The 19118-nt window shown below is 37.5% G+C and overlaps 1 protein-coding gene across 2 annotated transcripts; it reads right to left on the bottom strand.

Moving 5' to 3' along the window:
• Positions 1 to 688: 688 nt before the first annotated feature.
• Positions 689 to 18939, bottom strand: ocel1.2.L (occludin/ELL domain containing 1 gene 2 L homeolog). 2 transcript variants are annotated; one of them, XM_041562964.1, is made up of 9 exons: positions 18837 to 18939; positions 16082 to 16120; positions 14760 to 15491; positions 14497 to 14658; positions 5739 to 5890; positions 4850 to 5017; positions 4257 to 4428; positions 3721 to 3762; positions 689 to 1439 (listed from the first exon to the last, which is right to left on the bottom strand). In XM_041562964.1, the coding sequence occupies exons 3-9, from the start codon at positions 15474 to 15476 to the stop codon at positions 1338 to 1340; spliced, it is 1515 nt and encodes a 504-aa protein (XP_041418898.1). In that variant the 5' UTR covers positions 15477 to 15491; positions 16082 to 16120; positions 18837 to 18939; the 3' UTR covers positions 689 to 1337. The 2 variants fall into 2 exon arrangements, with proteins under 2 accessions (XP_041418898.1, XP_018112222.1); XM_018256733.2 differs by lacking the exon at positions 18837 to 18939 and adding an exon at positions 16493 to 16610.
• Positions 18940 to 19118: the final 179 nt, after the last annotated feature.

Raw genomic sequence — 19118 nt, 5'->3', positions numbered from 1 at the left:
ATAACACAGTAGGTAATGGGAGCCCTGTCTTCATTAGCCTATCCAACCTGCTCCCCTGCGTTTCTACATTCTGCAATCGATCAAACATCCACATGTCTTAATTTATTATTCCCTTCAACTTCCAGTTTAATGCAACATAAGTCAGAGATGGAATACATGGAAGCAACATTAAGTTCAGTGGATGCAGTTTTGTACTGCTTGAAAGAAAAACTAGATTCAGTTACACTTCAAATATTTGGTCCAGCAGTAATTGGGCTATATCTTTAGTTCACCAAGGGCCTGGCGACCTTACGATGAAGCATTTAACTAGCATCTAAATCAATTGAATACAGGTCTGATCACATCCATAAATGAGGCAGCAAAACCAACAATAGGTTAAAGAGGTTGTTCACATTTAAATTGACTTTGCAAATGTTTTTTATTTTTATTATTTGTGTTTTTTGCATTATTTAGCTTTTTTATTCTGGAGCTCTTCACTTACAATTTCAGCAGTCTTTTGCGAAGTTCCAATTTACCATAGCAACCATATATTTATTTGAATAAGATACTGGAATATGAATAGGAGACAGCCTGAATAGAAAGATGAATAATAAAAAGTAGCAATAACAATATATGTGTAGCCTTACAGAGCACTTGCCATTTAGATGGGATCAGTGACCCCCATTTAAAAGCTAGAAATAGTTAGAAGGCAAAACTATAAATAATGAAAATATCAAGGCCAATTGGAAAGTTTCTTCAAATTAGTCATTCTTAAACATACTAAATGTTAACTTAAACGTTTAAAATGGGGACTATCTTAGTTTCATGTGTGTTTTTCGTGCTGTTCAATGAATTTCTCCTAATTTTAGTGCCTGGCAGGAAAGACAGTCTTTTGCAGATAGCATTTTGAGGTTTAGGAAACAATGTGTCAGGACTAATCAGAAAGAAAGTAGTTTAGCATATAAAATGCCCTTTACAGTATCTTCAACTGGCAATGTGATTAGGCAATGCTACAGATACCCATATTAAGTTAAATACAATGATAGTTGCTACTGTACCAGCTCCGAACATTCTTAACAGGCCTTAGTGAAAAAACACAGCTCTTGTGAAATATATGCAGCATTGCATTTGGTTTAATCACTTTCATTCTCACTGACCCAAACCATCTATAGCTAATAAAACAAGAAAATGTAAAAAATATAATTTTGCGCAAGAAAGAAGCCCACACAGCATCATGTGAGACTGTGGATTTATGATGAGTTGGTTGAAATATGCAGTCCATTCTGTAGAGTCCTTATATATATCTATATTATATAGGCCATGCTGCCCTCTTGTGGGTGCCTGTTGTTCTGCTTTCCCTAACCCCTTGACTTGTCGTAATTGTTCACCATCCTTTTTATGTGAAAAAGCTTGTTGCGAAGTTGTTTTGTCTCCATTTTCTTGGTTTGGTAATCAGGGGTCTAGAAAAATAAATGAAATATCAGGATAAATCAATCGATTAAGAAGTGTTATAGCGCACTACATTACGCAATGTGCCTCTAAAAGATTGTAAACTTTTGCAAGCAATCCCCTATAATCATGTTGCATTCTGTTACCTTTGTTTGTGTGTCCCCTGTCTGTTATAGACTATACTGAAAGATCTCTTTGTTTGGCCCACTATGACGGCATTTGGGGTGAGGATCAATTAAAGGAGCTGTTCACCTTTAAATTAACTTTTAATATGATGTAGAGAGTCATATTCTGAGATAATATGCAACTGGCTTTTATTTGGTTTTTTGAGCTATTTAGCTTTTAATTTAGCAGGTCTCCAGTTAGCAATTTTAGCAATCTGGTTGCTAGCATCCAAATTACCACATCAACCATGCATTGATTTGAATAAGACTGAAATATGAATAGGAGAGGGCCTGAATAGAAAGATGACTAATAAAAAGTAGGAATAACAAACATTTGTAGCCTTACAGAGCATTTGTTTTTTTGGATGTGGTCAGTGACCCCATACACCAGTTGATAAGCTGCCAACTCTCTGCAGCGTTTATCAGCCTGTATATGGCCATCTTTAGTTACACACTAATGACACCCAAACTTGCACAATCACTCCAACACAACTGACACCCTCACACACCCAGCTGTAATCACTAAATCTCCTACTATCTCAGGGATACCATTTTACACACAGTCACAGACTCATACAATTCCTTACACAAACATTATTTATAATGTCACGTACACCATCTTGCCCAGATACTTTCTGAAAGACACATGATTACACTTACTAGTCTTTTCAACCTCTTCCCCTGCCTCACACTTTTAAGCACATTTTCCATGTTACACCTACATCCCCACATTTCTGTTATATATTCCAAAATGTTTTGGGACTCTTAAAAATATGTTAAGGACCAGTAATATCATTTGGCCACGAGGCACTATTTCTTTTGGGTCTTAGGTCTGTAAAGAACTAGTTCACCTTTTGGTACATCACATTAATTACTTTTTTAATTGCTTTTATCTTCCCCTCCTTCACATAGATTTCCCTTATATTATTTTCCAAAGTAGACTACAGGAGATGACTTTCAAAAATAGTTTTAATGGGTTTTTCCCCTAAAATGTACATTTTAAAATGTATTTCTTTGGAACCCATCCCCATTATAGGTTTCTCAGTAGACCTCTGATACTCTTATAGTAACCCTCTGAATTCTCATACGTGTCATACAATTGTAGCTGCTACTTGTAGATAGGAATAGGTTCCATTGTTTCCTACAGGGAATACTAGATTATTTTAGAATAAAACCTATTTGTAGCCAGTAGCACTACGTGCTTTCCTTTGTGACATTGTTAGATTCTGATTAAGCACAAAACAAAAACTGTGGTACAGTGTTAGCCAGTAGCAAAAATAACAAAAAAACAAAGAAATGCAAAAAGTATTATAGAAATGATACCTATATCGGCTAACAATAAAAATACATTGCACGCTTTCGGAGCACCAAGGCCCCTCCGTCAGGCAAAAAACAAATTTCAGAAAGCGTGAAATGTATTTTTATTGTTAGCCAATATGGGGATCATTTCTACATCTACATTTCTACATCTGTATTTATTTGTTTTTTTATTTGTTATTTTAGATTCTGATTAAATTATTAAAACAGCTACTTACTCTTGGATGAAGTTTAATGTCCAAAACCTAGCATACTATTTGTCTGCCTAAATTCCGCAAACAACTGCTTATATTAAACAGGTTATTATCTTTATTATCTTTATTAAAAAGGAATGAAACCTTTCTCCTTGCACCTGATGGTTGGCTGAGAATGATGGGGAGAAAAGTAGAACATTTTGAGTGCTATATATTACTTACCCTGACCTTGGGGTTGTCTAAACTGATGTCAATAACTGCTGTATAGTAGTGACAGTACGGAAAGCACATGAAAGCTGGGAAAATATATATGTAAATAATTGACAGACCGGTCCAGAGGTTAAAAGATATTCCAGAAAAGAAAATCAGGTGTGAAATCAATTTATGCCGACACATTATTAACGTCACTAACCAGTGGCTACATTTGTTGGAGAGATCACTGGGCTTTTATACAGTCTTTATTGTTAAATTGGGGTAATGTTCGACAATTTATTTGCAGTTAAGATGCCAGGGATTTGGGAGATTTTCATGGATCTGCCCTAATCTATAGTGCTATCATGTTCTGTAGTGAGTGAGTAAAATATGCCTTTTAAGTTTCAGAATCACAAATAACTCACTCTTTTAAGATCCTTCAGTCTGTTGTACTCCTCAGCAACCCCCTGTAATAAAAATTGTAATATCACTGCCAGAAAGCCAGTACAATGCTATACAATAGAGGTATGAAAAATACAGAGCAGATGAGAAACCATATGGGAAGGAGTATAAGTGCAAAAACAAGGATTTGGTGCTCCAGAATAGGGAATTAAATAACTCACAAAGTTGAACATGTGGTGCACCAGCCCCGGACCCCCAGCTTCAGGTAGCAGCAAACCACAATATTCAACAAAAAAATAGGGCTATTCGGCACTTAGAGGAATCCACAGGGCCAAAATTATTAGTTTAGAAAAAATGAGTCTTTATTAATCATAGTTAAAAATATTAGGGCATCTCCATAGGCCCTACGCTTTTCGTACCTGCAAGGTACTTAATCATGGGCATGGGTACGAAATGCGTAGTGCCTATGGAGATGCCCTTATATTTTTAACTATGATTAATAAAGACTCATTTTTTTTAAACCAATAACAAGGAGTATAAGTGCACAGTGGGGAGGTACCTGGTACTGTGTGGTACCCTCTGTGAGCCCATCCAACTGTTTGCTGAGTTGCTGCAATTGATTGTTGATATCATCCATCTCCGCACACATCACTTTGTAACGACGCAAATCCGTGTCAAATTCCCGTTTATATTCCTGGCGTTGACTGTCTGACTCAATTGCAGGGTATAGACTAAAAGCAGTAAGAAAAACGCTGTTATTTTAGAATGCTGCTGAATATTAAGGGGGTTATTTATCAAAAGTCGAATTTTAAAGGTTTGTGAGGTTTTTTATAGCTCGAATGAACTCACAACTTGAAAATTTTTCGGATTTATGAAAAAACTTGAATGTAAAAAACTTGAAAACTCGACTTCTACATGACCTCGACTGGTTTTAGCTGAAGTATTTTCGGATTCAAACTATTTCCAGCTTCAATTCTAGTTTTTTTTTTTACCCTTGAAAAACTCGAATTTTTCACAACTAGACCTTTGACAAACCTGCCCCATATAGTTGATCTTTTCTCCATTTTGTCCAATAACCCTATAGAAACTGCCCCCCATGCAACTACTATGCTCAGCTCTTATTATTATGTGCCCCACAAACTACAACTCTACCTGTTCCATTCTCCAAGATCTCTGTCATCACCAGATTCCACAGCTGTAGTATAATCTGTTTCATACTGAGATTCATCCAGCTCGGGGTTACGCCTCCTTCTTCTGCCCCTTCTCACTGGAGGTCTGCTTCTGCTCTGCTCCTGGGGTTCACTGTCTGACACAGGAGAGCTGCAAGCAAAATAGTCTATTAATCAGGAGCGTAACTACAGAGTAAACAGACCCTGCAGCTGCAGGGGGCTCAGGAGGTATAGTTGCCCCATGAGGCTCTAATTCATATATTATTTAAATATACATTGGTAAAACATGTCCACCTCTAGACATTTTTGGGACCTTAAAAATAACAATGATACTATTATTGGCAGAATTATGCTGGCAGTTATACAGTAAACCAGGAAAAAAAATCTGAATTATGTAGAGCTGAACTGCGTTTCATCCGAAGTCTCTTTACATACCTTAGGGAAATTATTACCTGTGCTAATAGTAAGCTGCACTCTACTCCTACTTCGGTGTGTTTTAGGGCAAAATTAATAGAATATACATCTTAGTTATACATATATTTTCTTTTTATTATGTTTGTGAAACTGAGGATCACTGACAATAAAACTGAACACATGCAGAAATTAACACTTGGATTATCTGCTGATACAAGAAAGGCTAGAGATCACATATGGTTATCCTTTCCATTGCAATACAGTCTGTGATGACTGCTCCCTTTAATTATAACTTAGCACTTAGATCTTAAGAGTATTGTAGTGGTTAAGAGATCACTTCAGGAGTTGTAGTTCTTAGGACATCATTCCCTGACTCAAATTGAATAGGACATCACCCTCTGGATTTGACAGTTTCACTCTGGCTTTTTTAATCTCTCACAGTATTCAGTATGTAGTACCTGCTCATTGGTGGTGATTCTCTTGCTTCAAAGGTATCTACCGGTGGTTTATAGATACTGTTGTTGCTCAAAGCCTTAACTGGACTTTGGGGTTTCTCAGAATAAATTAGCGTGGCTGTGTCATCTGGGGGCATATCTGGAACATTCTTAACCTGTGGGTGAGAGTCAGATTAGAGCTACATGTACAATGATGTCAGGTTCACCTTTAAAGTAACTAACAAATGCTTTTCTAAATATTTGCTGCACTGATAGCACATCCATTATTATAACTACTTTACTGCTTGAGCAATGTATAATGCGAATATTTCCTCTTTGATTACGTTATGAATAAAACACAATGCTATTCATTGCTGTATTTGCATGAGACCAGTCAGTAACTACATCAGTAGCATGGTTGCCTTTAGAAACTTGGGGTCCCTCTACAAAGAGGACACTGAAGCACTGACAAAGTCACATATTTTCAGTCTCCACTCACCTATTTAAAAAAGGTACAACTTTAGTTGACATGTTTCAATTCCACTGTTTTAACTTTGCTGTACTTTACTGTATTTAAAATAAGTTCATCAGACTAAAAGGATAACTCTAGGGATAATTATTTCTTATGGAAGAATGAAGAACTTCTATTTGCAAAGTGATAGATGAAGTTCTAAATATTTTACTACCTTGCGATAATCTAAGTCATTAAAATGTCTCAGTAATGGAATACAGTAACATTTTACTACTTTGATAACATTTGTTTGACAATGAATACACTTTCTTCTAATTACACTAGAAGCTTTTTCAAACCTTTAAACTAATGCATAACAGTGTTGACAGAATTGGTTAATGTTTATTTTAGGGCTCTTAGGAATGCTGGAGCCCAGTATGGTTTTGTTGTCTGCTCTGAACAGCAGTCCATATAAACTGTTTTCATAATGTACATAATCTACTGGAGTATAAACACTGCATGATTAATACATTAAGTACACTTCCAGGTAACGTGCAGAAAATATGACAACCTGCAAAAGTGCCCTTAAACTGGGTTGGGAACACTTATTGTAATAGCCTTTTCATCTGTGTGCATTCAGCTTTGAAGTTCAACAAGCTAGGGAATTAGAATTAGATTTATGAAGTGCAAGGAAGGAGGGCTCCCTTGTGCCATGCTCTGTGTCAGCCGCTGGATGTATTATTACAGTCAAATCAGGCACAAAGCTGCAGAGGGCAACTCAGTTTTACATACAGGGCAATACCAGACTCATTGGCATTGCAATATACAGTATGTAAAACTAAGTACACTTCATAAAATAATAAATTAAAAAACAGCAAACAAAAAGATGGCTTACATGTATCTAACTGTACTGTATCTGTATTTAATTCATGCACTGAAGTGTATAGCAACAGTTACCTATGCTAACAAATGGCCAGGGGGCAGGACATCAGCCTAAGCCACACTGGTGGCTGGAAAGGATGCCAGGAGTCCACGTGTAGGACAGCAATATTACCAAACAAACTGTACAAAGCCAAGAGAGTGTCCAACACCATTGTAGAGGGTGCCAGAAACATGCCCTGGATGCTCCGTTTGCTTTGTTGTGATTTTCAGTGAGATAGATCCTGAGACTGCCCTGGTGAGTAAGCCTCTATTATGAGTGGTGGAAGTACAAGCATGCACTGGTGCTTGGAGTCTATATTGAACTTGCTACACAGGAGCAAGGAAGGTAGGTAAGAGGTTAATACGGGTTCTTGGAAAATAAAAACTGTGAAAAAGATTGATTGTCTGACGTGACTAAAGGTGTCCATAAATGTAACAATTATAGTTCATGTTACCATTGGTTCATGTTCAATACAGACGTGTTGATTCTATATAGGAATAGAATTCTACCTGTATTCGGCACTAACAGTGACTGATGTTCGGTGCGTCTATGGCCACCTTTAGTTTAAATGTGCTTTTTTAGGCGTATGTATTTTCACACCACTTTGTATGTGTGCTCATGGGCCAATCCCATGCCTGTCGGTAGAGGGGGAGGAAGGCATTAGGCTTCATAGATAAGCCAGTGGAAAAAAAACACCCATGTGCTTCAAGCCTTAGCTTAACTTCTATGTGCCCCACTGTTGAGATAGATGCCCTTTGAGTTCTCTTCTCTTTATTTAAGGTTTACAGTTACTGCTGCAATCATCTGTTGCACTGAAATGTGTACTCTCAAATGTAGTTGATAGCCTGTAGATTTGAAGTTAGAGATGTGGGCATCAGTCTAAAGCTGGCCATAGACGCAAAGATCCGATCGTACGAATCAATGTACAATCGGACTTTCCCATCTTCCGACCCTCCACTAACCATTCAGATCAAAGTCTTTACCATTCCGATCAAATACGGTAAGAACAGATCACCCAATGTTCTGCCCCTGACAGCAATCGTACGATACTTATGTCTGACAACACTATTGACAGTCTCCCACTGAAAATCGTACGATCGGCAATACACGCAGAGATATTATCGGCAGGCGACAGAAATTTTCTAACCTGACCGATCTCCGACGGACGAAAAATGTCGGGTCTCTCCACACATGGTCCGAAAATCGTACGAATCCACAATTCGTACGATCGGATCTTTGCGTCTATGGCCAGCTTAAGAAAATGTACCGTATGTAATTCAAGGATGGCCAAACTGTAAGCATCCATGATAGCTATTGTCTGATCATATATTTGCACCTTTTTGTGACAGAGCAGGTTTGAGATCCAGGTCCGGACTGGGATTAAAAATAGACCCTGGCATCTCAAGTACACAGAGGTCCAAACAATCCCCCACCAGCCCAATAACTAGTGACTGTCTTATGGTATCTTGCAGCAGCCCCTCTGGCATTTGGCAGATTCCACAGATTGCCAGTCTGAGCCTGTTGAGGTCTGAGCATGGGCGTAACTACAGAGGAAGCAGACCCTGCGGCTGCAGGGGGGGCAGGAGGTATAGGGGGCCCATGAGGCCCTAATTCATATATACTTTGAGATTGTCATGGATCTGCCCTAATTTCCTGATAAAGGTTGATTTCATCAAATTTAGGGCCTCATGGGACCCCCTTTACATCCTGGGCACCCCTGCAGCCACAGGGGCATAACTACAGAGGGAACAGTCCCTACTGCTGCAGGGGAGGGCAGGAGGTATAGGAGGCCCACGAGGCCCTAATTTATATATAATTTAAATAAATATTGGTAAAACAGATGTACAAAATCTCTGTAATTATGCATTTATGTTAAAAACCTACAAGGTGCAGTGTAGAAAACTCAAAAACCAATTATAGTCATGGCAAAATGCAACAAAGGCCTTAGCATTTCAGGAGAGAGAGATTCTTCCTACACAACTGCCATCAACTGATGCACTGTGCTACTGCTGTGCGCGAATACAGATTTATAAATTATTTAATTCACAGCCTTGCAGGTGGATAAGCTTAATAGCAAAAAACTGACACAGACCGGAAATTATTTTTAACCTAAAATGAACACATTGTAAACAAAAACGAATGTGAATATATGATTTCATACTTTTAGTATGTCTTAGGCGTTTTGATCCTATAATATTGCGTTACATGCTACATAATTTATCTATTAGTCTGTTAAACAAAATGATGAGCAGATTGCTACTTTCAGGAAGAATACTCATAAAATATTAATCCCCAAGAGCAGGTCTGTTTGCCTCATCTGAACATTTATTCCCTAACAGGACCAAATGACCCATTTAGCAAACCTCAGCTGTCAGTCTGACCAAACCCAGAGGCAATTGCACCTCTCTTCTACCAGACTTTAGTTTCTTTCATTTAATGTTTATATTTGTATAAACATAACTGTAGGAATATTAGACAATGTATGCATTCAAATAGATATATGCACACACACATGCATACCCAAATACACACACTGGATATAATCACCTGTGCTTGCTCTGACATCAGAAAATAGAATGTTGCCCAGTCTTTCCTTTCAGTGTTCATTCAGTTGTGCTCAGATAATTGGCTACATCCATATTAAAGCCTTTGTTAAATATTAATATAATCATCCTCTGTAACACCTCATCTCATACAATGCTCAGAGAGAAAGAGTAAGTGACGACTGTTGGAAGAGAAATTTAGACAGGCGGTAGGTAGGAAATGGAAAAATATACTGTATATACAGAATTCATGGTATCATTCACTAAGGGGTTAATTAACCCTCGATATTCGACTAGGAATTAAAATCCTTCGACTTCGAATATCGAAGTCGAAGGATTTAGCGCAGATAGTTCGACCGAACGATCGAAGGATAATTCCTTCGATCGAACGATTAAATCCTTCGAATCGAACGATTCGAAGGATTTAAATCCAACGATCGAAGGAATATCCTTCGATCAAAAAAAGTTAGCCAAGCCTATGGGGACCTTCACCATAGGCTAACATTGAGTTCGGTAGCTTTTAGATGGCGAACTAGGGGGTCGAAGTTTTTTTTAAAGAGACAGTACTTCGACTATCGAATGGTCGAATAGTCGTACGATTTTTACTTCGAATCCTTTGATTCGAAGTTTTTTAACTTCGAATCCTTCACTCGAAGTTAGTGAATCGGCCCCTTAATGTGCGAACAAATTAGCACAATATATCTTGTTTCTTTCGATAAAAGCAACTTCCCCCCCCCAGAATTGCAATGAAATTTCCTCCAAATTTTTGCTCCTGAATTCTTAAATGCAAAATTATGTGAGGTTATTAATGAGAAAGTTGTACCCACAACCAAATGAACATCACTTGGGGGTCAAGGATATATATTTTCTTTTTCTCAATTGCACAGCGTTTCACTGATTCAAAATATTAGCACTTGCGCTGCACAAGGTCCTGTATTTTAAAATTGACCAACAGGAGATGTATAGTACAGGAAGCAGCACTAAGAAGGTTACACCCTCCCACACTGATATCAAAGCGGGGTGTGCGTTCACCGATAGCGTTGGTAAGTATGTTAATAAGTCACTAGACAGAAACCAACAGTATCAGTGAGCAAATATTCACAAAGAGTTGTTTTGGCAGCAATACAGACATCAGAGCACCTGCATACACTTCTTCACACCTATGCACTAACCACAAAAACAGCAGCCATTCATGTGCACGGCACGCAAATTATCATTCACCTCATAAAGCTATGGCACATAGCTACTTTACACACTTATCTAAATATTTGTCTCTAATTAAATTAGGATGCAAAAATGTATGTTATTCACTTGAATCCAAGCTATATCTAAAAATTGTTCTGTTTTGAGACATTTTTAGTAGTAGCAGATGTCAAAATTTGAACAAATACTTACAGTAGCTTTGTGGAAAATGTACTTATTCCCTGCACACGCCCTTCTGGAATTAGAACTTTCTACGCCCTTCTGAAGTATCTGTCAACTCCCTTGCTTTCAGTGGCCTTCAAACTGGGCTGTTAAAGATGTCACATAGACAGATAATCATCTATGGGACACTACATTATGTTGAGCTGTACTGAATATGTGTGTGTAACACAAAAACACAAAAAGAGAGAATAATATGTCAGTGTGTGAGAAAAGTAATGAGAGGTAGAAATTCTATGTGTGTATGTTGAGAAAGGTCCCTGCGTGGCCCGAAACGTCACGTCGGCTTTACATGTGATTTTCTAATACACTTTGATTATTCACGAAATACCTCGGTGTTGCTGGTCATTCGTCTTTATTTTTATATATATATATATATATATATATATATATATATATATATATATATATATATATATATATATATATATATATATATTTATATATATACTTTGAGAAAGGCTGGTGCCACAGCCGAAACGTTAGTTTGTTGCTTTCAATAAAGCGTTTAAATTTTCATAAGCCCTGTGAGTGTGTCTTCCATTTGTCAAATTGTGTTCCACTACTTTTGGGAGAATGTGTATATGTTTGTACAAGTGTGAGAGACAGATTATAAAGTAAAGGATAATATACATACACTCCTTAATGGCAAGAACAACCAAATCTATAGGTATGATAATGTAAAACATGTTGGTATGTATTGCTCTTGCTAGGCTATGGAGAAAGGATGGCCAAATATGATAAATACTAGCAAAATAGGCAATATTTTTACCGAGATTAGATTTATTTCTAAAGCATTAGAGCGCATCTGGAAAATTCACCTGCCATGTGTCTAGCATAAATAAAAATTATACCTTTTTGTTCAAGAGTATAACTGATAAGTTCCTCTAGCTATGCTTCAAACAATAGATCATGTTAGCTATTGATCAGCCTCTGCTATTAAAAATCACTTATCTTACTACTGGGTTTAACAACGTTTTGTGTCATAGAGTGATTTATGTCTGACCTAGGGTTGTTCTTACAACTTCTGTTATGGTATTCCATAATAATAAAATGTGTATAAAAAGTGTAGAAATCAATCCCTTGAAATATAGTTATACAGCTTAGAGATGAGTGAAATTCCTGTGTTTTGCTTTTGAAATATTTGAGTTTCACAAAAACAGCTACCGAAACAGTTTCACCTATTGTTTCGCAATAACATTTCTAAATGGTTGTATGCCAGCTGGAAACCTGCCATGACTACGGCAAACAGCATGCACTTTTATCATTTGAAAGACTAAAAAGAGAAAATGGCAATACTTTTTAAAGTCAAATAAATTATTATTTATTCTATGTTATAGGAACTTAAAGGTGCCCAACAACATCACACAAAGAAAGAAAACAATTTTCTTAAAATAAATATTAGTTACCAGGCTATTTATTTAATTCACCTTTTTAGTGGATACAACGAAAGCACAGGAGTAAGATAACTGTTCTGTACTTTCCCTTGTCCATGGGCCCTGCCCTAACCTTTCTAAAATATATCTGTTCAGGGATTTTTCAGATATCAATCTGGTAGTGCAGACAATCTTTTTGGATGAGTAACATTTTGAGCCATGGATTTGATTACTAGATGACAGCTCTACACAGCATGATTCTCGACTGAGGTCCAAAAAATTCAGATCAGCCCAATGCAGCCAATTCCAACAAATAAAATCTGCTGCAGTGATCTAGCCAAACAAGTTAAACTTTATGGGTATAACTCTTATCTCTAGTATTGCCAGGTACATATAAAAGGTAACCAGAAGCCCCTTACAGGTAACTTGCTCTGAACCCTAGATTTTTCTAAATCTCCTTATTTCCCTTATTGTGCCCTTTTTGGCACTTGTGTAACTTTTGCATAAAAGTTTGGCGTGAACAGCAGCAGAACTGAAAAATATTGTGAAAGAAACACCATTTGTATGCTGCTTTTATTTCACCAGAATTTATTTGCCATCTGAATTTTTTGCATTGAAATAAATTGTTTATGCCAGTTCGCATAAAAAATCATAATATAATATCTGTTGATCATGCAATGTAAAACGGAACAACACCATTTATTTTAGTCTATATAGCTGAATATTACTTCATTTTTAGCCTTCTGCTTACAGAAATCCCCTCACTTTTACTTTTAGTTTGATGAGCTGGGCAGCTGAAGCCAACAAATTATTTCTCACATATACTGATTGTTTAAGGAAATTGCCCTTATGGAACTCCTCTGTGACTTCTAATATCCCTATATTTTACAAACAATTAATACAAAACCTTAAAGAGGATTTATCTTTTCTGTAGCATGTAGTGTCAAATGTTCAAAGCAAAACATGTATCTCTTGCACCAATTAACTTTAGGTATGGGATCTGTTATCCAGAAAAAAACCCTTATCCAGAATGCTCCAAATTACAGAAAGGCTATCCCACAGACTCCATTTTATCCAAATGATTTAAATTTTTAAAATGATTTCCTTTTTCTCTATACAAAACAGTACCTTGTACTTGATCCAAACTAATGGAAGCAAAACTAGCCTATTGGGTTTATTTAATATTTACATGATTTTCTAGTAGACATCTCTTGATTTGTACCTCACAACACACTAGGGATGCACCGAATCCTTGTGCCTGGCCGAACCGAATCCGAATCCTAATTTGCATATACAAATTAGGGACGGGGAGGGAAATCGCTTGACTTTTTGTCACAAAACAAGGAAGTAAAAAATGTTTCCTCTTCCCACCCCTAATTTGCATATGGGAATTTCGGATTCGGTTCGGTATTCGGCCGAATCTTTCGTGAAGAATTCGGGGGTTCAGCCGAATCCTAAATAGTGAATTCGGTGCATCCCTACAACACGCTATTTTGTATAGCATGGAGAAACTTAGATCTTGACATCTTCTATCTAACAGGATAAGAGCTCTCGTCATCATATTAGTGATTTTGAACTTGTGCACAAAAATTGGTAGTGAATTGTGCAATAAGCGGGTAGCATTTATATCTACAATATACTAGCTTACTCCACAATAAAACACTACACTCCAAACATAAAATCAAGGAAAATAAACCACAGTCATATACAACAGCAGAGAGTGTGATCTTTAAAATCTCTAACACAGTACATAGAGAATCTCATCAAAACATAGGTTTCTGTGGGCACTTTGTCATATCAGATGGTGTTGTATATAATTATAGCAACTGGATTAAAGCAGTCCAGTCTAGCAAGAGGGTGGACAGGATAGGGCTTTTTTTATGAGATTGTTATTGTCCAAACAAGCCCAAATACTCAACTGATGTTCATGCATGACATCATCCGTTCTAATTGGACAATGACCAAATTGGACAATTGGTCATAAACATGGAAAAAACTGGAAAACACTAGTTTAAAGTATAAGATAAAATATGGTACCACATCGCATGCCTTTAATTGCATGTCTTACCCATTCCTCCACATTGGGCCCCTCCTGAAAAGCGGTGACAGGTTTATCCCAGTTAATGTTTGGTTGTCCATACTGCCAGATTTTGCGTCTTGTCTTCGAAGCGAAGAAGGATGTAACACACATTAAAATGACTATGATAAATCCACAGACAATCGCAATGGCCTGAGGAGAAGAAAAAGGTAAATCAATGCAAGGTACAGATACCTAAATATAAAAGAAATGTTAAACAGAATTGTTACAAAGGTTGGCTTCATTTGTCTCACCTCCTGTGGATCCACCATGCAGTAGTGATAAAGATACTGATTGGTAAAGCCTATTCCAGAAGACACAGGGGAGTAAATCTGGTTACACATCATCATCATTTGACTGTAGTAGTAGCTGCCACCCATCTGGGACCGTGGATTAACCCCAACTATATAGACAACTGTGGCAATGAGGTCCATTATGGCTAGAACTGCACTTAGTACTAGTATAATCATAAAGAACTTTCGTGACCTGGACCCACTAGTTTTGGATACACTTGCTATAAATAGCCCAAGGTTAGCAATGAAAGTCAGCACAGTCATGGCCATCATAAAGCCGCTTGCAGCTTGAGGATTAGTCATGCCATAGTTAGAACCATAGCCATATCCATTTCCATAACCATAACCTCCATAGCCTCCATACCCTCCATAATAGCCCCCCATTCCTCCCAGAGAACCCATACCCCCATAGTTATATTCCCAAGCCAAAGTGGAAGCCACACAGGCAAAGATTGCCACACAGAGAAAAACTATAGTTCCCTGTAAGATTCGGACAATCCCAGGCGGAGAGTTCCATTTGTAGAAATTTTGTGGAGGTATATCCTCTTGGTAGAATGAGTTGGGATGGGGAGATTGGATGCGGTAAGCAAGAGATCCAGGAGCATGGCTGTTTTGGTGATGATAAGCACTTGGGGGGCTGTAGACTGGAGGGCTGCCGTATCGGCTGTGATTGTACATTGTGGCAGTCGGACCCTGTAGAGAGATACAAAATTAGCAAATTTTCTTCTGTAAGTTTTTCATTTCTGTCTCCTTTCCTTGCTCACACCAAAATCCTTCTAATTCACCTCTAATTCTTTCTCCTTCTCCTTTTATTCTTTATCTCTCTGTACCTTTCCATATTGTTTTAGCACACACCCTGACTAGTATTTACTCTCTTTCTGTGGCTTTGATAGCTTTGTATCTTTCCCTGCAGCTTATTCCTTATCATTCCTTTACCACCATTTGCACTGCTCCTTTTCCACAATACCCAGGACCATGTTACAAACATATCCTCTTTCTTTCTACATGAAATGTTATTTTTTTTATCCAACAATAAAGTATGTCCTTCCACTCAGTTATATCATCTTACTCTTTAAGCCCACCCCAACAGCAGAACCTGATCCTCACCTGTGTCTCGGAAATAAATATTTCATGGGTCCTTCTGCTTTACAGTATCTACGCATCATCCTTCAATTTCAGATAGAGCTTTTTACAGTTTTGGTGAGTTACTTAAATTATTATTTTTTGTGGTTCTTTTCGCCCTTGAAGTGTGGTTAAGTGAAATTAAGCAAAATTCAACCTACCTGTCAAATCATACTTCCTTCTCAGTATTCAGTCTGGTTCTGATGATGAAAACAAATGTTATAGGTGTTAGAATTATGAACTGTTATCTGGTAATGCCCTCCTCCCTTTTCTTACACTTGCTCTAACCTGCTCCTCCTCCTTATGCTTATATACTCTTCTTTACGACTCTGTCCCACCGTGTGTTTTGTTGTTTTATAAATTATATTCTTTCTGCTCAGCACCCTCGTTTGCTTGTGTCCTTCACACTCTTCCCCTATCTGTCTCTCCTCCTGTTCCCTTTTCCCAAAAACATTTCTTGCTTACTCAAGCTGCACCTGCTTCTCTCACCTTATTTCTCATGTCTTTGCTTACAAACTACTCATAGTTTTTTATTCTGTTGATTCTTATATAAAAGCTCAGTCTCCACTTACCTGTGACATTCTTGGCTGTTCTTTCTTTCACTCTGTTCTCCCTTTCCGTCTGCTTTCCCTCCCTGACCGCCTGTTTTTACTCTTTCCTCCCTCCCTCTGACTTTTCCACCTTTCTTTGTTGTCCAGGAATGGCGTTCATAGGATTAATGATTAGAATCCAGCTCTGCCCACAGTCACACTGTAAAATCCTCCCCTTAGGGCACAGCTACAACTGAGTAGTTCAGGACTGCAGAATTCCCAGTGTGCTGCAACAGGGGCTCCCTGATAAACACACTTTTAACTTCTTCCCTGCCAGCAGAAAGTTTCTCTGCTTCAAGAACTAATATGTATATATATTGGCAAACATATTTTCAGTTTATTTTAGAGCCAAATCAGCCAGTAGCAGCTTATGTTATGTTTTAACTATTATTACTCGTGGAGGACTTCAGACTCCAGCTCTCTCCTAGATGTTGGTTTACAAAGGTCAAAGACCATGAAAGGGTTGTCTATCAGGACGGTTGGCACAGTTCAAACTTAGTAGGTTGAAAAAGGAACAAATAAAGCCCCCCCCCCCGCTGTGTATTTAGAAGAGAGCAAAAGGGAGGACTTTGTATATTAAAGAGGTAATTTAACTTAAAATAAAGTTAAGTATGATATAGATTGTTTTATTCTAAGACAATTTGCATTTGGTCTTTATTTTTAATATTTGATAATTTTCACCCTGACTACTAGATAGTATCTTCATTTACAGGATTGAAAAAGGTAGAATAATATAAACACAAGAAGAAAAAAAACATCTTAAAATAGTTTATACATTGCTTAAGATAAATCAATTTACAATATACTAAAAATCCTTTTTAAAGGAGCAGAATACCCCCCCCCCCTTGTTTAGCATGATGTGTAAGAATTGGGCTTTTGCTGAACATATTTTTTGCCAATTGTTTAAACATGAAAATGTTTTTTATTATATGAGCTAAACTTGGTAAACAGGGAGATCAAAGCTACTCCATGTTTGGTCCATGTGAGGAAAAACGTTAAATTCCCAGATAATCCACAGATAATCTTCCTGCACAATGGACCTCTGCTATCAAAAACAAAAAGTCATAGCAAATGGCATAGTTAGGGGGCTATACTGGAGTAGCTTCAAATTCCCTGTTTGCCATGTTTAGCTCAAGAAATAATACACAAGCCCTGTTCATTGAACTCTATAAACAAAATGGTAAGATGGTCATAGACACAGAGATATAGTCGTACGAAAATACGTTCTGTACGATTTTCAGACTGTGTGTGGATTGTCCCGACATTTTCCGTACCACGCTGATTGGTCCTTTAGTTGATTGGACAGGTTAAGCTGGCCATAGATGCAAAGATCTGATCGGTCGAGGATACGATTGGACTTCCCCATCTCCCGACCTGCCACTAACCTTTTAGATCAAATAAAATAGTAAAAGAACAGATCAGACAATGTTCTGCCCCTGACAGCAATCGTATGAAAGTTATGTCCGACCAAAGCTGGGGACAGTCTCCCACTGAAAATCATACGATCGGCAATACATGCAGAGATATTATCGGCCGCCAACAGAAATCTTTTAACCTGTCCGATCGACCAAACGGCCAATCTCCGTGGGACTAAAAATGTCGGGACTCTCCACACACGGTCGAATTGAGTATTCGTAAGATCGGATCTTTGTGTCTATGGCCAGCTTTAGAAGATTTCTGTCAACTTATGACAATATCTTTGCATGTATTGCTTATCTGATGATATCCATGGGGGACTGTCACTACTATTTGTCGGGCTTAACTTGTGTACGATTACTGTCTATCGGGTAATGTCCAGAACATCATCTGATTTGGTATTTTTACTACTTTATTTAATCTGGATGGTTAGTAGCAGGTCGGTCCTTTGGAACAAACAATTTTACATTGTTTGTGTGAACAAAATCTGCACTTTGTGGCCAGCTTTATACTGCCTATTTAAAGTAGAACTGTACTTTTAAGAACATATTTCCCGAGAAAACATAACACATTTTCTCTCATCAATTACCACAGCAGGATATTTTCTTTCCTCACATTTACTTGCATTGATATTTATCTTAAAACAGCAATTTCTTTATTTCAAAAGATAAATATCCAGTTCCTAACTTTCTACTTTAGTGAAACACTGCTTTTTTTGATATATCATAAGAGGATCTCAAATCATTTACCACTATAATGCTAAGCATTCTTATCTTGGGTTTAACATATCGCTCAAACTAGTCACAAAGGTCCCAAACATATATAACCCAACGCTGTTCAATATGTGAGTGCTTTATGAATACATACTAATAATCTTAAAATATAAAGAAAGCTGTTTTCTAATTCTTACCGTTCATGGGTGCTGCATGTTTCTATTCTGCACTTCCATCCATCTGGATAATGTTTTATTTTTCATTTTCCTGTTTGTGTCCAAGAAAAAGGCTGCATTGTTTTCTACATCCTGTAAGCATTATAATTTTAGCATTTAGGCAAAGCACTGAAACATTCTATAGGCTGCGGAGGGCTATTGAGATATGCACATAAGTATGTCATATTATTATCCTTACAAAATATGTGTGTGAAGGCATAGTTCCACAACTTAATGTCTTACAATGTACATAAAAGTATCCTT

The sequence above is a fragment of the Xenopus laevis genome, chromosome 1L, assembly GCF_017654675.1.
Source record: "Xenopus laevis strain J_2021 chromosome 1L, Xenopus_laevis_v10.1, whole genome shotgun sequence".
Classification (NCBI taxonomy): Eukaryota; Metazoa; Chordata; class Amphibia; order Anura; family Pipidae; genus Xenopus; species Xenopus laevis.
Note: the sequence above shows the minus strand (reverse complement) of the source record. Positions and strands in the feature narration are given on the sequence as shown.

Bases quoted from the DNA above. Each gene is read 5' to 3' on its own strand.
- ocel1.2.L (XM_041562964.1), bottom strand. From the start codon at position 15,476: ATGTACAATCACAGCCGATACGGCAGCCCTCCAGTCTACAGCCCCCCA. The intron at 5,018-5,738 runs GTACTACATACT...TTTTGCTTGCAG, and splicing joins GAATCACCACCAATGAGCAG to CTCTCCTGTGTCAGACAGTG. The intron at 3,763-4,256 runs GTACCTCCCCAC...TTTTTATTACAG, and splicing joins AGGGTACCACACAGTACCAG to GGGGTTGCTGAGGAGTACAA.